This window comes from Athene cunicularia, assembly GCF_003259725.1.
Source record: "Athene cunicularia isolate RWA chromosome 13 unlocalized genomic scaffold, athCun1 chr13_part1, whole genome shotgun sequence".
NCBI classification, from domain to species: domain Eukaryota; kingdom Metazoa; phylum Chordata; class Aves; order Strigiformes; family Strigidae; genus Athene; species Athene cunicularia.
The window spans coordinates 867,433-892,514 of NW_020799117.1; the positions used below are offsets into that span (position 1 = coordinate 867,433).

Below are 25,082 nucleotides of genomic sequence, written 5' to 3' on the forward strand. Positions count from 1 at the left end.
GCGGCACCGCTGGGGGAGAGGGTGGCCAAGGGCCTCCTCCTGCCCCCCCCAGCCCTTCTCTCTTTGCAGCAGGCACCGGGGGGGCGGGAAGCCTCGCGGGGGGCACCGTCTGCGCACCCTGGGAGCGGCCTGGGAGGGTGACGCGGGGGCCAGCGCAGCTGGCTCCTCTCCCTGGCCAGGAGAGACGTCCTGCCCTTCCTCTGCACCCTCCTCCTCCTCCTGCCCTGCCCTGCACTTCATTTGTGACTCAGGCACTGGCTGTGGCGAAGCCGTCCCTTGCCAAGGCGTCTTTAGAATGACAGAGGATGAAAACATTTCAAAGTGTTCTTGGAAATACTCTGGCAGGTGAGCCCTGATGCGATGGTGGTTTTCCCAGAAGCATGTTCAAATCACAGCACCAGAAAAATCTCTGTTCAAGACAGGGCGGCAGGAGAATCTCACCCTGTGACCACTGAACTGATATTTTTTCAGTCTAACCCAGAAATAAATGAGGAAAAAAAAAAAACCCACAAAACCCACCACCTACAAGGGAGAGCAAGCACCAGCCTGCAGGGAACTGGTTAACATGAACCGATGCCAAACCACGGCGGGAGGAAAGCAAGGGTGCACCTACCTACACATTTATGTGTGTGTACATAAGACAGCTGAAGGATACCAACTTATTTATTCTTGTCTGTGCTCTTACAGTGGACATGCACCGATTTATTTGCACGGCAAGACACAAATTAGCTGCAGTTTTCAGCCGCCCAGTGCCACGACATCGATAGCTGCACTTTTCACCAGCACACTGTGTAACACCAACCCGCACGTGGGAACAATGAGCAGGGAGTGGCTCTCTCCATTTATCACCATCCCAAACAAAAGGTCATCTCTTCCGCCAGCAGCGATGCTGGAGCAGGAGGCAACAGCAACACCTTCATTTGCCGCCTCCGAGCCTCTATAAATAGGCGTTTTTTTGGCAGTCGGCCCACAGCTACCTGGCAGGTGCCATTGCACAAATGACTCCACGCAGGTCACGGCTATGACTTGTTTGGGTTTTTTTTCCAACATCTCTCTTTCTTTCATGCTGTTATTTGTACCAGGGAAATACAGCAGGCTAAAAGCTACATGTTTGTTTGGGTTTTGTTTTGTTTTGTCTTTTTTTTTTTGTCGTTTTCGTTTTTTTTTTTTTTTTTTTTTTTTTTTTTACATACCACAGTAGAAACAGTCACCGAGTTATATTTGTCAGAGTCACAGTAGTTTATGCATATTTGCTATTCACAGACTGCAGAATATTGCCAATAACCTCACTGGTGGGGACTGACAACACGGAGATACATGCATTCATGTGAGACCATAATCAATGATGTCTATACTGTATTAAGCACATTCATTTTTTTTTTTTTTTAAACACCTTCCAGTAAAATCGATTCCTTTAAATTTGTAGATAAAACTTTTTTTTTTTTTTTTCCACAATTACGCACAAAATAACCTGTAAACAATTTGACATTACACTTATGTACAAGTGAACCACGTTGGAAAGTAGAGAGGTAATTCAGTGGGTGCCACTTAATCTACATCAATGTGCAACAGACTGACTCAGCCTCAGCAAAGTCATTAAGTGCGTGTATGAGGTCCGAAAATGTAACATGAGCAAGGCCCCGAAGAGATCACAACGTCACCAAACCCCCCTCTAAATCCTGTGTTGGCTGGGAAGATACTGCACTGGCAGCCCTCGCTCCCCCGGGGCGGGTGGGTCTGTCCCAACCCGAGCGCCCGCGGAGCTCGTCCTGCGAGCAGGGGAAGGGGCCGCCCCCCATCGCCCCCACGCCTCGGGGCCGGGGCGGACACACGAAGGGATGGCAGGGAGGATCCCCCCCGACCCCTGAGTCCAACAATTCCCACCCAACCAGCCGGGCCTTGCCAACCTTCTGCTTCGCGTCGGTAGGTTTTGTCTGTTTAATTCTGAATTCCGCTTTTTCGTGTTTGCTTTATCATTGCTATAGTTTAAAATCTGTAATATCATACTTATAAACTGATTTTTTAGCTAAGTGATATCGATGCCAAGAAAAATAAAGAATGTCTTTTTATAATATAAATAATTTAAAAGTGCTTTTTTGTTCTTTTTCTATTAATCTACAAAACCCCGTTGGGGCATAAGCTATCCATAAGACTGGACAATTATTTTGTACCATGATATACATGGGGCCTTATGCATAAAGTACTCTGAAAGTCAAGTCCACGTGCATACTCGCAATGGTGGAAAGGGCTTCAGGGCAGGGTAAGACATCGGAAAGATTCCTCCAGCCTTTCTGGGGCTAGGAGCGCAGTGTGAGATACGGCTGAAGGTCTCGGTTACGTTATGGTCATTGCCAATAAAAATCAACCTTGTTTTCTCCTTCAGCCCACGGCTTTGCAAAGAAAATTAATAAACAGACTCACAAAACTAGAATTAAAACCCCAAAACGTTCTCCAGAGTGCTGTGAAGCCTCTATTGGGTGTGTGCAGATTATTTAGGGAAAAAAAAATAATTGGTCCCCACGGGTCTATGTAAACTCAAATGTTCTCCGTCTGTCTCCCCCTGACACTTTGAGTCCTGCTCAAGTGTCTGTCTCGAGGCATTTGGCCCCTTGGAAAACATATTTCTGGCCGCGAAAGGCGTAAAGGCCAGCGGGGATCTGTGTAGCTGTGATGGGAGCTGAGCCGAGCCCAGCTGAGCTGAGTCCAGCTGAGCTGAGCCCAGGCGGCAGCAGCGCTCGTAGCCAGGACCGTGCCCGGGGCCCCACCTGCACCCAGGGCTGCGGGGGGGCTGGTCACCCCCCGGCCAGGCGCTCGCCCCTTCATCCACCTGCCGCGCTCCGCCGGCCCCGCGTCCTACGCGAAGGTTAAGCAAGGTTGAGCAGCCCCCGATAATTAAAGCCTGGCTGTGCAAGGCCGTCACCCAACGACCAGACCTGTTTGCCACGTGTGGAAGTGATGAACACTGCGAGCAACCTAAGTGCCTTTGGAATTTTGTTGCAGCTTAATGGCTTCCTCTCGTCCTCACTGAGGCAGGCGCCCATTTTTCTTGAGAAAAAGGTGTTTTAGGGGAGTCTCAGTCCCACTGAAGTCAATGTGAGTTTTCGAATTAGTTTCAACAGAACTTATATTTGGTCTTTGTTATGCGTGGAAAGTAGCTCCAAGCACAGTTCCTCCCCAGATATTTTAGAAAGAATAAAGTCCTCCGTTAATCGAGTTTCATTTTGGTTTGCCACCGATAAGTGACCAAACATGTCCTGGGGATAGACACGGGTTCTCTCGCTGAAACAAAATAGAATTGAGCTGAATATTTCTGAAGCTCAAAGCCCAGCTACCTTCTCGACAATCTGTTTTTCCCATTTCTTGTCCCCCCGCTGCACTGCAGCTGTCTCCCTTCTTTCCCTCGTTGCCTTGTTCCTGTGGGTGAGCAGAGGAGGGCTGCAGCCTCCCCCCTGCCCAGCCCCAGGGAGAAGCCGAGGAGGGGGGAAGGTGCCCGACGTGCCGAGCACTGGCCACATTTTCCTGGTGCTGCCGAGCCGGGGGCTGCTCCGAGGTGCCGTTTGGGCACCCACCTCTTGCAGGAATTTCTCCTGCCCCTTCTAACAGCGAGTGGTGCCGCGTCCTGCAGACGGGGGGGAACGACCTGGCCCAAAGGGCCTCTCACCCCGGGGCGCACGGATGTATCTGCCCGTGTACGGACCTGTACTTCTCTATAGGTGTAGATGTATATGGATGTGTGCATGACATTACTTTGGGGAAAAGCTCTCCCAGAGTTAACACATCACCCTCCTGTGATGAGAAAAATCACCATTTGGGTGCCTGTACAGACCCCACCAGCGGGAGAAGGCTTGGTTGCTCTTTCCCGACCCACGGGCACCCACAGGTGAACCACAGGGCCACCGTGGCACAGCGCTTTAATCACCCCCGTGCCTGTCTCCCCCTGGCCGAGGTTCCTCCACCCTCTGCCCGCAGGCAGGGTCCCATGCCCGTGGTGGTCCTGTGCCTGGTGGTGGCCCTGTGGCCACCTGACAGTGGCAGAACGAGGTGCCCGAAGCGTGGCTCTTTGGTGGGGCGCGGTTCTCGCCGTGGGGCGCTGGGGTCCAGAGAGCAGCAGCGAGGCAAGGAGGGAGAGGAAGGGACCTTCCTGTGCAGCGCTGGGCACTGAGGCCAACCCCCGCGGGGAGGGTGGGCAGCTCCCCCCATCGCCCAGGGGCTCCTCTGCCACAGAGGCCGCGGCACCTCGAGCCTGCCAGCCAGTCTTGAGAGCAAAAAGCCACGCAGCACAGCCCCGAGCCCCCGTTAAACCAACCCACCCTGCACAACGAGGGCAGCGTGACGATGGAGCAGAAGGGGGTCCCTGCAGCAGCGGGAGGCGCCGTGAACACCCACGAGTGTGCACACACACGCCTGGGCACCCGCTCCCCCCCCCAGCGCCGTCCCGACCAGCAGCGAGCATTGTGCTTCCCAGCAGGCTTGGCCTGCCCGTGATTACTGAAGTTCTGAAGTTTAAGACCTTTTATTTATTTTTTTTTTTTGTGTGTAGCACTGGAGAATAATCACCATTTCATCTAAAACTGAAGACTTGAAGGCCACATAAATCAAGCCCATCCGGGCGCATTTCATTTGGTCTAATTTTTCTACAGTTATTAATCATCGTGCAATCCCGTGCACCCTGAACGTCAGTCTGGGAACACACACGCGCACACACACACACACCCAGCGCCCGTTCTCCCACTCTGTCACACGTATTTTATAGCCCAAATATTTGTGATATTAAAAAGAGGTGGGGAATGATCTGGAGTGGTGGGAAGGACAAGGTTTTAGCTGCAGTCTGCTGCTGAGGAAGAGGGGTGATCCACCCCGAACCGCACGCTCGGCTGGAAATCCCGAGGCAGAGCCCTGTTTGTTCCCTGGGTTTGTTTGCTGGGTGCCAGAGCTGGGGGGCAAGATGCAGGAAATGTTGAGTGGGAAAAGAAAAACATTAGAAACGAACCAACAAATAACTAAGAGGAGCCAGATCTGCGGATCTTGTGCAAAACGTTGATTTCCACATGAAGTGTGAGCAGGGGAGCAGAGGTTCTGCCCAACCCGCACTTGAGTGTGAGTGAACGTCTTAAAACCTGAATTGGTTCTAGAGCCTGATCCCAGAAGTGCTGAGTTTTCTCCCTGAGCCCAGCTTTCCCCAGGTCAGAGCCTCTATTTCACAACCCTCGCTCCGCGTTGCCGACACCGCGTGTTCCCCCTAAGAACAGCGCCTCAGCAGAGATGACACCGAGCGGCCACATCCCAGCCCTGCTCTCCACAGGCTGGCATGTGCGGCCGGGAGGGTTCCCCCCTACAGCCAGCTCACACTTCGGGGTCACTCCGGACAGGTATCGCTTCCTTTCTTGCTGGTAAAATTTTCACCCTCACCAACAAACACCCGCGTAAGGTCTGCAGCTGAGCGCGGGGTATGAACCTCTGCCCGTGTCCTCGTGCAGACCCAACGGTTCTTCTGGCAGAACCCAGACGCCACAGGCGGGTGCGTGGGCACAAGGGAGCCCTGCGAGCACCAAGGCACCACCTCACCGAAACCACACAAAGATCAGCCGAACTGATCTGTGCGTACTTGACATCAACTCCCACAGCAGTCTCAGCTTTAAGAGGGGGGAAGCCCTGGAACCTGCAGGACGCTAAGTCAGGATCAAATGCTTTGTGTTGCCAGCACTACCACTTCCCATATTTATATAGATACATATAAAATCTCCTTCTTCCTGTGCCTATAGAAAATGAATAATTGATCTCAAATCCTCCAGCTGGTTTGTTCCCAGCTATGCCTGGAGCAATTCATTTTTCCGTCACTCTGTGGCTCGCCCACCCGGCAGCCCAAGCTCACCCCCAAGACCAGCCCCACTGAGCCCAGCCTAGCCCCACGTGTACCTGCTCCAGGTTTTGCTGGCCCTACGCCTGGACACCTGCTAACACCCAGCTCCCGGGCCGTCCCCACTCCGGGCAGCCGTGCTCACGCCTCGCCCGGCAAGGACAGCTTGTTGCACCCCACAGCCCCATTCCCCTCCCTGGGGGGCCGCGGGCTCTGGCCCCTGGCTCTGATCAGTGCAGGGCTGGCCTGTTTGCTTCTGCACTGGCCAGGACACGGCGCCCACTCACCCTGCCACCGGGGCCAAACGCTCCTGGCACGGGTGAGCCCGCGGAGCTCAGCCGTCCTGGGCACGGCCACGGCGAGGAACCCCTACGGCTTCCAACCGGGACTGTCACGCCTTGAGCCCACCGGCACCGGAGAGCCTTGAGAAACACGACAAGAGGCGTGGGGAGGACATGGAGGGAACGAGATCTTCAAAAACAAACAGAATATTTTGCTGACGGCAACAAAGACCCACACGCTGTTCCCTGGGCTCCACTGAAATGGATTTACAGTGTCTCAGAGAAGGGGAGGGGGGAGAGAGGGAGCGGGGAGAGAGACAGTGAGATGGGTTTTCTACTGCTCAACCCTCAAAGACCTGAAGAAGAAACAGAACATCCACAGACTGCTAAAAAATGCTCTTTGCTGAGAAAGTGCAGTTATAAGGAGAGAGCCAGAAATTCTTTAAGCAATATATATTGATATATATATACATATATATATACACAGAGATATATATACACACATATATATATATATGCACATATATATATACACATGCTTAAGGTAAACTGTCATGGCATAGCTTGTTTCTTTGAGCGGGTGCATCCCTCCAAACAAACGCACTGCAGGGGGAAGGCAGACAGCATGCAGCCCAGGGACAGCCCGGGCACCGCCTGCTCCCGGCCGGCTCCCCGCCGGCACCCGCACGCCAGCAGCTCTTGGGGTCGCTCTGGTTGTGCCCTTAAGGTACTCAGCTTGTGTAAGACTCAGAGTTTACAAATAAAAGCATTTGTCATTGTGCTTCCACCACTGGAAAAATATCGTTACCCTATGACTATAAATGTTAAGGTGAAATAGGCAAATTAGGCAGTACTATAGAGATGGATTTTTTTTTTTTTTGTGACCTAACAAATAATTATTATCGGGAATTATTTTCATATCACTTAGAATCTTGCTCTAATGGTAATAGGTCGTGTGCTTTCCCCACCCTGAGCCTATAGGTGGTACTTCCGCAGCAGTTCGGATTGCCAGGGATGTTTCCTTTCTGGAAACCTGTCTGGGATTTTGATCTTGAGGAAATCCTGGATACATTTTTCTAGCTCCTCCTCAATGGAGAGCTTCTCCTTCACCGCTTTTTTCTTGCTGGAGTTGGACTCCCTGGAGCCGGAGGTGAGAGTCCGGAGCAGGTCGCTCTTCCTGCGGATCTCGGACTGCTGCAGCAGCTGCACCGGCCCCTTCTTGGCCGGCCGGTCCAGAGTCTGTATGTTGGGCTGGCGGGTGACAGGGCCGCAGATGACGGTCTCCTGGGGGGAGCTGGCCTCCGACTGGCTGTCGCAGCTCGACGTCGACAGCTCGTTGCACGACGTGCCGCTCTCTCCCTCCTTGTCACCTTTGCCGTTCTTGCAGCAGCAGTCGCAGTGGGACGAGGACCACCGGGAGGGCTCACCTGCAAGGGAACAAACGAGAGCGCCCCGGGGTTACCGACAGCTCCGAGCCCCCCGCCCGCACACAGAAACAGCCTCCGTCCCCCCCCGGCCGCCCAGGCCCTGTGCCCTGCGGACAAGTCCTGACACCTCCCCGTGCCCGGGGGTTTGCTCCCGCACACACCAGAGGCTTTGGGGAAACACGGTCCTTCCTTTGCATACCCCGCCGCTGATGGGAACCCCTTCATTTATTTCCTGATTCATGCAGCGCATGGCTCGGCTTTTTGTTTTTCAGCTGGAGACCTGCCCAGGCGCAGTAATCCGTGACGAAGGGGAAGAGCTGGCGTTGAGAACAACTGTTCCCTGACCAAACCACTGCAATAATCATGGATTTAAATGTCATTTGGAAGCATCCATCTTCCCACTAAAAAGTAATTATCATTTCCAACTCATGCAGATTGGTAACACCATCCAGATCAAAAAAAGCATACATAATTCAGCTTTGCAAGTTCAGACCAGCAAAACAGCCCCGGTCTCAACCATGAAAACAGGGGCCCTGCAGCCAGTGTTGCCCCCCGGCGCTTGTGGCGCTCGTGACGGCGGTGCAAGGGCAGGAGGAGGGAACGGGGAGGGGGAAGAGCCAGGTCAGCGTTGGCCCAGGGTTCCTACAGAGCTCCCGCATGGCAGCGGGGGGGTGAGGCCGATGGGGAATCCCTTCCTCTCACCAGGGTCCAAGGTGGCTGTTCGCTGCCACCACTCCAGAAGCAGGTCCCCATCAAAAAAACAAACAAACCCCCCCCCCCACATTGCTGCCAATGTCAAACCCCCAGGCCTTGGGAGCAGACCCTGATGGAAGGGGGTTTGCAAGCTCACGGCAGCAAAACGTTAAAGAGCTGCACTGCTGACAGCCACGGCCCTGCTCGCCCATTCCTCCGTCTTACACAACCAGAAGTACGATGAATATCATTTACAGAAACTGGTGGAAACACAGGAGTCAGGAAGCCTCTCCTCACCTCTTCCTTCCTCTGCCTTGTCAATGACGAAGGAGTCTCTCAGTCTGTGAGCTGTGTGGCTAAATTTAATTTATAGACTTGCTTCAAGACCTGTTCTGTATCTTGTCTGAAAGAAGTCAATAGTGGCTAAATGGAAATTTTTTTAATAATTTGCTTGGCTTTAGCAAAGGCATTACGCACTGAGCCTTTGTAAAACCCTGATCACACGTGCTCCTGAAAAGCACATCCGTGAGCCCTATTGATCTGCAGCTCCTCACTGCAGCGATGCTCCAGCTCGGCGAGGGCTTTCCTGCGCTGCCGCTGCCGAGGGCTCCCTGCAAGGGCCGGCCCCGCGCCTCTGCCCTTCCCGCACACAGAAACGGTTATTCCCGCTGGAAGGGCCAAAAATTAACCCAGTGGAAGGGAACTGCTGAGGGTGCTTCTGGCTGGCGGGAACACAGCGACGCCGGGAGGGGAGCGCACCCCCGTGAGGGCTCTCCCGGCCGGCGGGAGGGCAGCTCCTGCTCTCCTTTTCTGTTTGCTCTGCACTCGCCTGTAATTACTTTTTCTGTTCTCATCTTCCCCCTGCTGCCTGTGTGCATTTGAGGACGACAGTGAATCCTAATGGAGGAAACGCGTTTGGCGAGCACCGCTGCTGCCAGGAGCCCTTCCACGAGGTGTTTTCCCTCCTTGGACCCCAGGCTCCCTCCTGCCACGGCCCCGGGGAGCAGCGGGGCCGAGCTCCCGGCCGGCAGCGCTGGCGACACACGCCTGGTCCCGCACCAGGGTGACACGCGGCCGCTGCTTCCCCTCCCCACGCTGGACTGAATTAAGTCCGAAAAACGGTGAAAAATGAGTTGAGAAGGAAAAGGTAACAGCTCGGGTCAGTTCTCATTAGCGCACCGTGCAACCTCTTCCTCCAGCCCGCTGCTGGCTCTCAGCGTGGCAGGTTTTGGTGCCTCCCTCACAGTTTCTAGGCAAATTCATAGGGACATTCCAGCAAAGCCCATCCCCATCCCATAGCAGCCAGACAGCCATGGAGCCCTGATGAAAGGGCTGCACTCCCCCAGCCAAGGGACAAAACGCCAGCACGTGCCTCAGGTGCCCAAACAGCCCCGACACCAAATACCCAACACATCTGAGACCACTGCAGGGGCACAGGACGTTGCTGCCATCACCTCAGGAAACTTTGCAACCCTGAGCGAATGTTCAGCACCTGCCTGGGCTGCAGACACCTCCTCACAGCTGGGACTTCACAGCTGTGGGGAAAAAAAGGGGTTCAGGTCCCTGTGCCCCTGCCGGAGGGGCCAGACCCTGCTCAGGGATGGCTGCAGGAGCAGGGGAGCCACCAGCTGCCATCAGGCACATCTAGAGTATATACTTCATTACCACCAAACAAGCCTGTTATACCTTAATTAAGACCTAATAAATGCTAATTTCACTTAATGAATATTCACCAACGATGGGCATACCACGGGTGAACTGGGAGGCAGAAATTCATCTATTCATGAGGCAGAGCAGCAAAAACCTGGGTGCTGGTAAGAGCCGCAGGGTTTGGAGAGGTTCCCTGGGCAGAGACCTCCCGCCGGCACCAGTGCTCGGTGAGTTGGGCTGGGTGGGCTCATGGGAGGGGGCTTGGCAGGAGAGCTGGTGGCCAGCACAGATGCTGCGGGTGTGCAGAGCATCTCAGTGGCGGCTGCGGGCTGGGATCTCCAAACAGCCCCGGGAAAGGCAGAGCCTGGCCCGGAGAGCGAAAACCAGCCGGGTCCTCTGGGCAACCCCAGCAACGGCTCCACTCCGCCGAAAAAGGAGGGGCAAAGGTGAACAGATTTCTTTCTGATAAATACGTTCTGGACACCTCTAAATGGTGGGGACGGCTGTTTGCACAGATAGACACGCTCTCAGAAACCACCCGGCCAGCCTGGCTTCCAGCCCCCCTGCCAGCCCTGCCCTCGCCGGCCCCGGCCAGCGTCACGCAGCCAGGACCCAGCGGTGTGTGGGCTGTGGCATCGCCAGCCGTGGGCTTCTACTTTGAGCTACAAAATAAGCTTAAGTTTTATGCTGAAAAGACCTTGATATAATCATTACAAGAACAACATATCAGGCTAGCCAGAGCAGTACATTAAGAAAATCTAAAGAGAGAGGGAACGCTACGGAGAAAATTGAATTGCCCTTTAGCATTTAATGAGGTAGGGGAAAAAATAATTTTCATTAGGCTATCATCAGATACCAGAGGAAGTAAAAAAAAAAGAAAGGTTCCAGTATTAAGCAATAATAGATGAAAAATACATCTGTGCCAACCAGGATCAAAGTAATTACCATGCTAGGAAGTTGGCTCTGTTAGTTAAAACAGTACTCTAAAATTATCTGATCTCAAGTCAAGCAAGCTGAGCTCCACTTTGTTGCAGGTGCACAACAAAAAGTGTGGGCACAGCTGCCTCATTTACTGCTTCGCAAAGTCCTTTGCCTGATTTTGACTCAGTCAGGCGCGGGCTGTGGAAACCTCTGCTCCCCGCGCGCTTTGACAAACAACTCCAGACATGGGCTCAGTGAAATGGCTTCTGTCACCTCCTCGGGAGCCGGGGGGTGCCAGGGGGCTCCAGAGGCCGACTTGCCAAAACCCACTGACCAGCCTCAATCCAAAGCCAGCTGTCAGTCACACGCACCCCCGGCAGGGTACGCTCCTTCTGCCCACAGAGTTTCACAGCCTATGGGGTAGGGAAATACAACAACAAAATTCTAACAAGGAAGGGAAGTTGGAGATGCCAGACACATCATACAAAATCTAATTTCATCATTTTAAGGAACTAAATTACTCTCTGGATTACATCAATTAGTTGACATCAAAGCGAGGGAAAACGATCGGTCGGTCAGACAGAGGGACAGGGACCAGGCTCGAGAATTACAGATAATGGCGTGCACGGCTGCAGCGCAGCCTGTTAGAAATAAAAACCTCAACAGCATCATCAGCAAGGAAAAAGCTCTCTGGGAGCCGGGGAAGGGGGCAGGAGGGGCAGGGGCTACCAGCAGCATGGCGAAGGTAAGAGGGAGCTGCTGCGCGTTAGCCGGGAGCCGCTGCGGGGCGGGTCACTGGCCAAGGGGGGATGTGAAAGAGCTCAGGATTTAGAGAAAAAAATATCCCTGCTGTTTGCCTCAGACTGGTTTTATTTTTTTTCTAGCAGCGTTCAACCAAAATGCTTCAGCCACTCCCTACCAAAGGAAAGTAATACATTGTTTGGCTTTTTTTTTAAAAAAAGTCACTTTTAACAGATGTTTTGGAGCGTGGAAAGGGGGATGGGGGGCAAAGGGCTACTGATTCCAGGCTGTGCCATGTGCCACCTCCATGTGCCCCCCCCATGTCTGGGTGTAATTAGAAGCTGCTGACAAACCTGAGGCTGCATCGGAACTGTAACGAAATGAGCAGAGCTCAGCGCCCTTCACCCCTTCCATGCGCACACACGAGACGTTCCTTTGCTGGATACGCGGAGTTTTCAGCAGCCAGAACCGCGCGGGGTCAGGGCGACCACGGCGTTCGGCCCACAACCCCCCCAGCCCGCAGCCGGGGGCAGCAGGGTCGGCCGCGGGCTGAGGCTCGGGGCCACGTCAGCTCCTCCAGACCGGGAGCACGGTTCTCAACAGCCGCGTGCGTTGTGGAGCGATCACATGGAAAAGGAAATCAATAAAGCTCTACTGAAAAAATGCAGGCTGGTGCTAACTAAAAGCAAGGGCTGCAAACTGAACTGAAATCAATTAAAAAATGAGAATTATCGCAGCCGTTAAAAAGAAGAGCTGAGGCAAGTTGTTCATCCCCGTGTCAGCACACCATTGGTGCTCTTCAAGGGTTTCTTGCAGCACTTCCCAGATGACTTTTAAGTTCACCCAGTTACTCACTTCTTGGAATGGGATTTTGGGGGAGAAGTTAGTAACTTCCAGCCTAGACCCTCGCAAGGCTGCCGTCGGCTGCGCCGGGGCCCGCCCAGGTTTCAGTGAGTTTGGGGCTGGGCCGGCGGAGACCCTCTGCTCCCCGCGTGAAGCCGCCAGCTCTGGGTACACTGGTGGGGATCCTGTCACGTCCGTCTCCCCCAGACCCCCGCGGTTCCCTGCAGTCGTGCTGCCACGCGGCGGGGGGCCTCCTCATCCCGGCTTTGGGTGCTGTCAGGGTGACTGACAGAGCCGGTAGGAAAACCAGAAATATTTCTGTGGGTTTTGCAGTGAGAGGGAAGCACCTGTGGGAGCGTCGACCCACTCAGGACCCACGGCTGAGCAAGGATGGGTGCTGAGCCTCGAGACCGGCCACCATTCCGGCAGCAAACCAAACATCGTGCTGATTTAACCACAGAATTCATTAATTAATGTCTAAATGCTTTGAGATTCTTAGATAAAAGGGGCTAATTAATTCTGGCCTGGCTTTCCTGCTTTTCTCCCTGATCTCAGCACATTTCTCTCCCAGTGCCCTAATTATAATTATTATTATTAGAAGCTTCTGAAGAAGCAGCAAAGCCTCTGATGTATAATTGACACACAAACCATCAGCCATCCAGTTTTTCTCTACTCCTCTCCCTCTTTCACAACAAACGTGCTGTAAGCAGGGAAAATCCCTGCGAAGAGGGATGGCGGGTGTGCAGAAAACTAGGGAGGAGAGAGAAGTTACGATATAAAATAAAATCAGCACAGGACCTTCAAACCAAAGTCAATGAAGGTTGATTGTGAGAAATGACATGTAGACCCTGACCCCAGTCGCCATGAAGCCCATCCCAGATAGGATGGTGTTTGAAGTCTGACGTGCGAAGCCTGGACAAACAGCCCGACGGAGACAGAGCCAGCTCCCCTCCGCCCTGTCCCTCTGCAGCTCCCCAAGCCAGTGGAGATGCTCCATCATGGGGGGGGGGGCGAAGCACTTTGGAGTGTCTAAAACTGCCCCAAACCCCACCGTCGCAGCAGGCTGGGACATCTCCCCCTCCTCGACTTCTAGGAACTTTGAGAAGCAGGTTTTTGCACTACTTCACCCAGGGAAAGGCTTACAGAAAACTAACACTATTCAAACGCAAATGCCAGCCCTAAGTGACTGTTCTGCCGAGTAGCTGCATCCACTTCTGGGGCTGGCACCAGCCTCAGCCTCTGCCTGTCCAGGTGTCACCCCCCATTTAATCGCTCTAACAAGCTGCTGCAGTGGGAAGAAACCATCACCCCTTGCTCTCCGAGCCCACCTGGAAACGCAGAGGGAGCGTAAGCAAACGAGTGAAACCTCTGACAGATCCCGGGAGAAAGGGCTGAACACTAAGGCAGTTCCTCACCGATCAGTGCTGTTGTCTTGCAGTGGAGCACGGTGATTTGGAAGACATTTGCACTGGGAAAGTGTTCATCTAGATCGCTTCAACGCCTCCCTTCACTTTGACATATATATTATCAGATTAGTTTTAATATCACATTACATAGAGTTAAATTTCTGTTATAACGCTTCAGACGTGAAAATGCAATGTTGTGAGATTCCAGAATTCAGAATTCTACAAGAAATTTCAAAAATTATAATGCCTGAGACTTATAAAAGTGTAATGTTGTGATATTTCAGAATTCTACAGGAAAATTCAAATATTTGATTTTTTTTTTTTACCTACTAAATTTGACGTGAAAGCACACGTTGATGTGTCAGAACACGCAAGGGGATGGAGACTGCTTTCTCATGTAGCTCTGACCTTACAGGCAGACGAGCTCACTATTCTCAAATTTATATTCCTTTTATTCAGCTTCCACGGTTTTCACAGCCCTTTTTCCTCAAGTTTAGGCTATTTTTGGTTTGGGTTTTTTGTTGTTGTTGTTTTTTTGGTTTTTGTTTTTTTGTTATTTTTTTTTTTTCTCCAGGGGAAGATGGATGGTTGAGCCTGTCTTACAAAATAACAAACAGCAGGTCTGTTGCGACAGGTTCGGAGATAGCAATGAATTACGAACCGAAAGGTGGGAGTTTCTCGCTCAGCAGGCAGCACCCACCAGCAGCACGAGGCTCTGGCTGCCAGGGCCACCCGTGCAGTGGCCCCAGGCCAGGAGCAGCTTTCGGGGCCGATGTCCCCGGGCAGGACCCTGCGCTCACGCCCTTGTGCTTTGCGAGGCAGGCAGAGGCCTTTTCAGTGCCGGACGTTCATCAGCTCTCTGCACCAACCCTTCAGGCTGTGGCCGCCCCCACTTGGGCCATTTTCCTGTCCTACTGTTCTCAATCAAATCTCATCCACTTATGTTGTCCTTTCACTTTTTCTTCTTCTTCTTCCTGCTCCCTCTGCTTCAGAGTTTTGTTGCTGGTTTAGTTTTTTTATTTCTACTTCACATTCCCTTTCTCCGTCCTTGCCCCCTTTAATCTCTCAACTGCTCTCTTGACTTCTCTTCCACACTTTATCTCTCCTGATCCCCGCTGGAGCAGTAACTAACAGCCCTGCCCAGGTAGCCAGGACTTCAGCAGGTGGGAACAGCGTGACCCCTCCCAGCCAGCTGCCCACCACCCCCATCCCACGGGTGTCCCATCACCCCAGTGCTCCGCGGGCCAGTGCCCTCACCTCCACTCTCACCTTTGTTTCCAGCCTTGTGAAGCAAGTATTCTCCTTTCAACACCAAAAAAAAAAAAAAAAAAAAAAAAAAAAAAAAAAAAGCATTGAAGCTTTTAAAAATATCACACATTATTCATATGGTAAATAAAAAATTGATTGCCTCTAGGTCTGAAGATAAGGTGATGTCGGTAAAGTGACAATTTGATTTAGATCACGCATTCATGCATGCGCAACACCTCAAACAGTTTTTGCATCCATGCATGAATTAAAGGTGTTGTGATTGATGACAGACGAAGGTCTAATTGGTGTTTTAATAAATACATTCTGACTTGGTAATCGAGCTAGATTTATCAGCAGAAAATGCCCCTGTCTAAATAAAATTGCCGAGGTAAAGCTTAGGAACAATGACAAATGCCATGCAAGTAATTGGCTCCGGGATCAGCGCTGGCAGCAGGACGGACATGCAGTAGATTTATTTGCATTTAGGATCAAGTATCTTTAGTAAAATTTCAGCAAGCAAACAAAACCAGGGAAGGACTTGACAGTAATGTTATTGGTTTGAACTCTCCCATATGTTCAAAGCCAGCAGCGAAGGGGGAGGAAGGGAACAGGCGGAGGCAACGGCTGCTCCCAGGCACAGTTCGTAAGTTAATGCAATTTTTGACCCTCCTGGGAGCGTCTGCGGACACCTGGGTGCTGCCACGGCCAGGACTTGAGCTGCTCTCCGCAGCTACCGTCTTCCTTCCTAGTCCGTTCTACTCATTTAAATTTTCTATTTTAAAGTTTTTTCTATTTACATTTTCTGACCTTGCCAACCCAGTGTAAAAACCAGTATTGTTTGCCCGTGGTGTCTCTGTCTGGGGCGGTCTACGATTCGTGCAGGAGAATTCCAGGCAGTCCCTAGGCAGCACATACACTTTTATCAGGAGCCTCCCCAGTACTTTGCCATTTTACCAGCACTCCCGCTATCTTTCCTAAAATACTCAATTCTGGAAATGAACTTCTGAAAGAGTATCAGATTTGTTTGAAAATAAAAGTTCCCCAAATGGTGGAGAAAATAAGAGACCTGGTGTTAAAATACCAGAAGGCATATTAAATGAGCCAAAATATTTGTATATATATAGATCTTTCTCAAAGTAACACGTGGTGAAGTTGATATTCCGAGTGGAAAGAGAAGCACCAAGTGTATGGTAAGAAAGAGAAAGCGTTTAGAGAAATTGGTCAACCATGGTCACTGCTGTCAGTGTACCCCAAGTCATACAGACCCCTTGCACTTCATAACAAAAGCCTTTTTATCAGAGGAAAACCACTTCCGCGGTCAATTTACTCTGTTGGGCATCACTTTGCTGTGCAATAGCATTTCCGACTCTACCTGGACCCCCGTGCTGGCCTGCCTGGAGACACAGCCTGTCCCTGGGCCACTCGGCACTTGTCCAAACCAGCAGGTATGTCCTGGGGGACCCTTCAGCTTCAGGCATCTCCCCCCGGGGCGAGCAGAGGGTGAGGGCGGCTGCCTGTGGGGTGGCCACAGTGGCCACGCTGCACCCGCCCAGCAGCAAAACAAAAGCGCTGAAGACTCAGCCCCGGGCGACTCCAGGCAGCTGCTGGTGGGCTCTGACAAAGCCCCTGGTGCTTTGAAATGGAGGTTGGAGGGTGGTGGCAGACCCCGTGCTTCCATACGTGCGACCTTTGAGCAAATTATTTCCGTGTTCAGGAAAAATGTGTCCTGTCTCTCACTATGAAGATGTGTGGCGATACCTCAGCAAATGTCTCCATCATTAATTCAGGTCATCTGTCAGCTTTTAATTGTTTCTGATTATGGCCTCTTCAAATCAATCCTTTTTTTTTTAAACCTCTTTATCAGCCTAACCATCGCTGTCTGCTTAGCCAAATCCTTCTCTGGTAGCACTGTAGAAATCATTCAGGCTTGCTCAACCCAGATTTATCTGCCTTCCTACCTTTTAGTTCTCATCCACTAAGTGAAATCGTTGGCCAGACCAAAATGGGAGCATTGCTGAGCAATACTCTTTCAGTTCTCACCTGTATTTTTCATTGACAGTTTTGCAAGCATTTAGCCTGAAAAAGAAAAGTAAAATGAATAGCCCGGGTTGTAGGAAGAGCAGAGGGAGTCTGACTGTTAAGCATTTCCAGTGGAAGAAGAAGAAATTCAGGGAGTCATTCGGTGCTGCTGGCTTCCTTGCTCTGTACTCCCTGTTCCAAATACTGCTTGGCCGTCGGGACTGAGGCATTGAAGTGCACCTTCCTCGGGGAAAATGTCACTGATACGAGAGACTGATGGAGAACATTCCTTCTGCCAATAGTGTTTGCTCTTTCTGCCCTTCTGCCAAACATCCCCAGCTCGGTTAAGTTCGGTGCACAGAGAATTAATTGCTGCCACTACCAGCATCTTCCTTCTTCAAGGACTCTTCTGTATCTTTTTTTAAAATTTATTATTGATGTATTAATGTCTTACCTTAAACAGTTTTTCCTTGTACCTTCTATTACTTTAAATTGATGCTCAAGAACTTGGAAGTGAAGTTTGCCTGGATGAAGGCAGCCTGGGTTAAGGAGCGAGGGCTCTCCTCGTCTCCTCGGGACGAGCCCCTGGAGCCAAGCACAGCTGCACGGCCTCTCTGTTAGCAAAAGGTGTGAACCCCCCCGGTAGGACCTTACACCAACCCGCCAGAAACAGGGAAGCCATGCAGGCACAGCGCCGACTGAACCCCCACGGTTGTTTCCCACTGACATATTCCTGATGCTTATTAAGAAAGAAATTCCAATCCTCCATTAATTAAAACACAGGTAGAACCAAATTAGTCTGAAGAATCAGAAAACACGTCCCCTCCCAGAGACCTAATTTTAGAATCACCCACATGAGCATTACTGCATACTCCTCGGCAGCTAAAGCAAAGAAATTCAGAATTAGATGAATGTCAACAAAGCATTAACGCTAAAGGCAGGGCCGGGGCACTCTCCCCAGCGCAGCTACGGCGCCCTCGGCACCCAGCCGGGCGGGAGCCCGCCCCAACGCCGCGTATCGTGACTGCACACGCTCTGATCTCGAATGAAAGACCTTGAGATACATACATACATACATATATATATATATATATATATATATTTGCATACATATGAGTGAAGTTTACATTCAGACTTGAGTCCTGGTTTGGACACCTTTTTTAATTAGCAAAGCCAAAGTGTGTATCACTCCCGCTTCTTGAATATATATATTATAGACTGCTGACAGATGGTTATGGTAATACAGGAGGCACAATTTTTGAAAATTAGAACTCATGAACTCAAAAATACTCTGGAGATATGAAGCTATCATGTCAGCCTATGTTGTTCCAATTAATTGCGATCAATTGCTAATTGAGAGCTATTTTAAGACTTGTCATTACTCCGAACATAATGTGGAATAATTTGAGTGCTCCCCTTTACCCCCACCACAAATGACATTGGTGCAAAGAAATCTCAGGAAAAGGAGTAAAAAAGAGTAGTGGGAGCCTGATTCCTGATTTCCTCCTCTTTGCCAGGTACAATAAAATTAGAAGCTGTAGATTTAAAAACCATAGAAGACAAGGACTAAGACAAGGAAGCTCAGTCACTTGTTGGGGGTCCACCTCTAAAACTTTTCTAAATTCTGAATTTCTAAAATGGCAGCTCTGACATTATCGACTAAATACATTTGCTTACTCCCCAGATTCCCACAGTACAAATGTCTCTTGCTGAAACCCATGACTTCAAAGAACATTGCACCTCAAATCCAGGCAATCACGGGGAGAGAGTGTCAAAGGCAGAAGACAAAGTGGAGCCCGGTTTGTATATTATAGTGCAGGACTGGCTGGTCCAAAGACAGATCACAGACTGGAGAGGAACTGGAAAATCTGATTTCACAGGCAGGAAAGAGGCAAGCTTCAAGCATCCCGAAATGAAGGGGTTGGCAACGGCATGGCCTGCAGAGGACCCGGCAGGCTCCGGGGATGAAGCGGGTGGGCGCCTCGCAGTGGGGATGCCGGCAGAAGGCCAGACGGGCGCCCCCATCCCAGTGAGCCCCGGCACAAGACGGGCACATTTCTGAGCGACTGCCGTGGCAACAGATGCGTTATTAACCCGTCAGTGACTTCCAGGTACGACGATGAACCAAGGCACGGGGGCCGAGAGGAGCGCTGGGGTAATGACGGCAGCGAGAGGGAGGCACCGACAAGTGCCCAGTGCTGGGGAGCTGAAACCAGAGGCCCAAAGGCGTGAGCTGCCCAGAGCCACTGCCTTCAGATCTACACTCCTGCTCCACGGGCTCTTCTTAAAATCCAGCGCGTATACCCGCGGGGAAAGGAAGCGCCGTTTGGAATAGGGCAACACAGCGGGCTCGTTTGCATCTTTAACTTGACCGGCTTTACAGCAGAGACCCCCAAATCCTGACAGAATTATTTTGACATAAATATCTAATTACCTAAATAACTCTACAGCGTTCAGCAACAGGCTGGACACTTACTGCAAGAGCTGGTGCAGCAGGGAAATCCAACAGGGATGTAACTCTCGGAAGCAAGAGGCATTTGTGAGTAAGGCCAGTGTGCTCAAAGACAGCAAGTCTGTCATTCGACATCTACATCCAGACGCGGACCGGCCTGACAGGCTATTTCATGATGTCAAGTAGAAAAATCCCCAGGCAAAGAGATAACTAATTCTTAAATGAGGAGTTTCTGCTAACAGTGCTGGTTTCAGCCAGCCAGTAAGGTATTTTTTTAAATCAATCTGCAGTTCTGCTGGTTTTCCATTGCACTTTATTATGCTTTCACTTGGAGCAAACTCGACAGAGACAAGTTAAACTTTTTTTCACCTGATTATTGAATCACATGCTCTCTCCCCTCTCATATCACCCGGTCCTCATATATAAGTACACACTATATATAAACATGTATCTCCTTGGATCCTGTCAGTGGCTTCTGTGGACAGTTATGCTCGCCATCATCACAAGGATAAATTCACCCCCTTTCACCTCTCATGTCTTCTGTTCCTGTAGTCTCTCTGTTGCTCCAGTTTCTTCTCTCTCATCTTTTACTCCTAGTATCAAGTGATTTGCTATTCTGGGAGTATCCTCCCATCGCCTCTCTGTCTCTACTCCAGTGCTGTTCCCAAAAGTCACCCTCTCCATGAAGTGTTTATGGGGGCTCCTCGGTCAGGTGCCCCCCAGACTCTGCAGTCCAGTTTTCCTTTCCCTTGGGGTTATCGAGTTCTTGTCTCTTTCCTTTACCAGTCCTTTTCCTTCACCTTACACATATGCAGCACGGGGGTTTATGATGCTATCAATTAATAATTAAGCTGCAGTGATAGGCAGTGAGCTGTTATAACTTACAACTGAAATGACTCAGTTGAAAAAGGACAGGGGTTTTTTTTGACTGCGAGCCCAAGGTTACTAAAGGTGAGTTAATGCAGCCGTGCTGCTCAGCCCTGAAGAGCAACAACCTCCCCGGGAGGAGCGGAGCAGCCGCTGGCTCCTGCCACCTCTGGGGAGAGCAGCAGGGTGCTGCCGAGAGCCCATCTCCCATCGCCAGGGAGGGGGCTCCAGGGGTCCCCCCTTTCCTCGTAACACCCTCCCAGCGTGACGGCAAACCCAGCGCCTGTGTTGGACACGGAGCAAAAGGCAGGAGGTGGAGGCCGCCCGCTCCTTCCCGCTTGTGCCGCAGGTCTGTCCGGGGCACCGTGTGCCCGGAGCGGAGGCACGGCCGCTGGGACGGGCTGAAGCACCGCGGAGCATCACCTGCATGGGCAACGGGCACAGCAGCATAGAGTCATCAACCCACGGCGAGTTCATTAGCAGCGTTCCTTTTCTGCCTAGTTTAGCGCCGTTCGCCGGCGTTCCCCCCGAGCCTGGACAGCACTGGCAGAGCTGAGAGGAACAGCTGCTTTCTGGATGGCGAACAGTGACATGATGTATGTCGTTATTACGGAGGGAGCTGAACCGTGGCTTGTGCACCTGGACCAGGCGGCAGCGAGAGGGCCCGGGACCGGCTCAGCAGCCAGGAATGGTTCTCCTGCTGAGAGATCCGATGAAAAAGTTGCTTATTGAAAACAATGACTTTCTTCTTCCCCGTCAAAGCCATTACTAATCCCCTAATTGCCATGGTGCAGCTTTCTTCTTATGCTGGACATGTTTTAAACAACCTGATGTCCTTCACTGATCTTTTAGCATCGCACAGAAGGGCCACGCGTGCCCCACGCAGGGACACCAGCCGCAGGCCAGGACCCACCCGGTGGCCGCGGCGCCTCCCGACGGGACGGGCTGCACCTCGGGTGGCTTTCACCAGCCGACGCGCGGCACCCCGAGGAACGTCCCACCCCACCTCCCTAGCCAACGGGAATAATTAACTTTGCAAGGGAAGTGCAGTTGACTGCAGACCTGGCCAGCGGTGTTTGCAGTGCGTTCCCACTTATTTATTATTTAGGATCACAGAAAACTCTTGGGGGTATTTCACGCCGATGACGGGCACTAATAAATAACTCAAGTTCTTTGCTGTGGCAGCACATTTTCAACAGCACTGAACCAAACCGGGTTTTTCAGAAGCGGCTTCCTAAGAAGAACCTTGTGTGGCGCTGGATGGCTTGTGCGGGGCAGCGGGTCCCAGCCGGGGGGGCCGTGGCCCAGGGGCCCTTCGCCCGCCCCGAGCTCATCGCCCCGCTCAGCCTCTGCTGCCGGGTCCCGCTCCCCGCCAGCGCGGCGCAGCTGCACTGAGGTAAACACAAAGAAAATGGGGAAGCGAGGGGCTGCTAGGGAAGGGAGCAGCCCTGCAGGGCTGGTGTTTATTAATTATTTGGAGCATGACCAAGGCAGCTGCTGCCAGAATGAAAGAGGGAGTCTGAACCCACGGCCAGGGGCACGGACGGTACCAGAGCTCTGCAGCGGGGCTGCTGCATTTCGGGGAGTATCAGATATCGCCTTCCGTAGGGGCAGACGCTTGGGGTTTGTGAGCTATTTAAGACACACTCTCTGGAAGTTTTCTTTTTTTTTTTTTTTTTTTTTCTCATAAAATAGCCTTCTGCTCTATAGAGATAAATTTGGTTTATGTGAGAGAAACATTCCCAGCCACAGTGTGCTTTGCCTTAAATCCTGTATCTTGCTGTTCAATGTTGCTATGGCTTAGCTTGGTTTATTTTCTATCCTCTAAGTGGTGAATTGAACTTTAAGAAATGAATGGTTTGGTTTATCAGTTTTAGCATCTAGACAAAAGCACTTTTGCATCAAATAAATGCATGCAGTGGGAGACCCTCCAGATACTGCTTTAAAAAATCCAGCAGTTTATTCCAAACATTTTTATCACCAGCTTCAAGACCAATTAAGTTACCCATGCCTGGGCAATCCTCAGTGCTCCCGGATCACAAGCTTTTCTCTTTCATGAAGCACAGGGCCTTGAGGGGGGTGAGGGGGTGCTGAGCCACGGCAGCAGCCTGGCGGGGCCAGCAAACACCGCAGCTGGGCTCGTCTCCCAGCGCAAGGCAGGTCTCTATGTAGGTCACTGAAGCTCTCCAGCACGCAGTGTTAGCATGAATGAAATACCCAACTATTTCTATTTTTGCAATGTATAAAAAAGAACTGTAGAAACCAACCAAAGCCCAACCTGCCCCACCACTTCTGACTTCACTGTGCAGACGGGGACACGGCCTTCAGACTAGTAATTCCAGAAAATGGATCAGTAACATTTGCCAACCTGCTCCGTGGGAGTAAACCCAAGTGAAATCTGGAGTGAGTGACATTTAGAGACAGAAAACTAAACAAAACACAGCACCCATGCCTAGGTGACGGAGGGGATGTGCTGGAACACGGCGAACCGGAGAAATCTCTTACTGGGAAGTGAGGGGGCACGGAGAGGCAGGCGGGGACGTGGCATCCTTTGCTCCCACGGCCGCGGGACCCTGAGGCTGCGGCAGCCGCAGGCAGATCCCAGGGAGAGGGTGTTCCACCAGGTTCTGTAGGGCCTTACCCTAATGGGACAAATGACCAGGATAACCTGATTTTTTTGAGGTGGGCACACCGGGTTGGATCAGTCTGGGGAAACTAAACTGGGTTTGGTTAACTAACATACAGCTCTGCCCTGCATTTACAGAAGAAAATACTACTTTTCCTCCTGCCGAATCTAACAGATTATTAGATATCCTCTTCCATATGTTTCTAAAGGAAGATGCAAAAAGTCCTTAGAGATATTAGTGGTTTCTACTAAACTCTGCAGGGTTTTAGTGTCATTTACAGAGACTCTACTATCAGCATTATTAAATTCCATATAACTTCTCCATAAGAATGCAGAAAATCTCAATGATTATGAGTCTAGTACCTCTGTGAATGAAAAATGTATTCACAGGAAATCTCAGAGCATTACAGATGTATTCAAAATAATAACAATGGAAGGATTTTTCTACACTCTGTAATGTGGAAATGCGTCAAACATGGAAAAATTGGGCTGTCCTTTGACCTAGAAGAAATGTTGAAAATTTAAGTGAATTCTCAGCTATGTAAAGACCTGGTCCTGATCCCTCTGGAAATAATGTGAGCATCTCCACTGACTGAAAAACCTTCAAACGAGCACGCCAGCTGCAGCTGTAGCATCGTGGCGTACTTTTGTACTCTTTACCTTATAGACACTATTTCTTTAGAAATCACTACATCTCGCAGCTATCCAAAAGCTAATAAGACAGATTGTGAAGGCGGGCTGAGTCTAAAGAAATCCTCAGAGGATAAAAAAAAAAAAAAAAAAAAAAAAAGACAGAGTTAATTTCAGGATTGGTACGTCGGGCTTCCCAGGCTGGTTCCGTAAGGACCCCTCAGTGCAGCACCCAGCAAGTCGGCGATGGACGCGGGTAGCAGCCACCTGTTACTGGGGTAACTGGTCTGTCTGCACAAGGTGACCTACAGATGTTGCAGAGGAAAACTTCCTTGCAGGAAACAAAGCACAGACAGGAATATACCACAGCCAGGTTCAGCTCCATCGCGTTAAAGCGACGGGAGGTTTCAGAGAGGCCCTGGAAGAGCAGCCGGTGTTGCCTCCATCTGCTTGAAGTGGTGGAGCCAAGGAGTAACTGAACATATAATTTGTGTTTTCTTGATTTCTGTTATTTGTTTTAAGTTTGATCGGAAGTGCCCGTAATGCATTTCTGGAGGGACTGAATGCCGTGCTTCCAGCAGCCATCAGAAATCAGCAACGACAGAAACTCTTCCCCACAGCCTGCGGAAGGCAGCCCTCGATACGCGGCAGCCAAGGCTGACCCAGTCCAGCCCAGCTGGTCTTGGATCCGAGTAGAGACCCGGACCGGCCTCACCCACTTGTACTCATGGAGAAGAAACAGGATCTGTAGCAGAACTCGGGGAAACCTTCCCACAAAAGGGGGAAGATCCATAACTTCTGCAGGTCCCCAAACTCATGCTGCTTCTGACGTGGAACGAGACGCGGGCTGTCTCCTTCACCATGGTCTTCCACACTGGTTTCCCTTAGTAACCTCAGGGTACGGCCGCGAGGGCACTGCCGGGGGCTGTCACTGAGAAAAGGAGCGTGGCTCATTTTGTCACGGGGGAATTTCCATGTACCCATTCCCCAGGTTTTCCCGGGCACGAGGCATTTTCCTGCAGCCTTTGGCTCTGGCTCCACGTCCTCATCAGCTGCCCCTGGAGCAGACGCTGCACCGCAGGGTGTTGGGTGGGTGACAAACCCCCCAGCAGGACCCTTGTGCTGGTGGGGACAGACCCTGGCTGAGGGATTGCCATGGCCACACATATAAAGGCTTTCTGAAATATTAAAATGCATGAAACTGCTTAGCTGAAGTGAAAAATGGGCAGCACAATTATTTCTGCAGATATCATACGCTGCCTTACGGCTGCCACAATAGACGAGCTATTTCCACTGAAGTTCCAGCAAACACCTTGCAATGTTTTCTAAATATTTTCTACTGGAGGAAAACACACTTTCCCACGTGTGCCTGAAAGATTCAGAATAAAACAGGCCCATTATGGGTGTTTTTAAATCTTTTT

General features: G+C 51.2%; 1 protein-coding gene across 1 annotated transcript in view; it reads right to left on the bottom strand.

Moving 5' to 3' along the window:
* Window positions 1-2,061: 2,061 nt before the first annotated feature.
* KCTD16 (potassium channel tetramerization domain containing 16) overlaps window positions 2,062-25,082 on the bottom strand; it is a 76,128-nt gene continuing 53,107 nt past the window's right edge. The window contains exon 3 of the mRNA XM_026858266.1: window positions 2,062-7,565. Within this exon, the coding sequence (XP_026714067.1) occupies window positions 7,114-7,565 (452 nt within the window). The 3' untranslated portion in view covers window positions 2,062-7,113. The remainder of the gene's footprint in view (window positions 7,566-25,082) is intronic.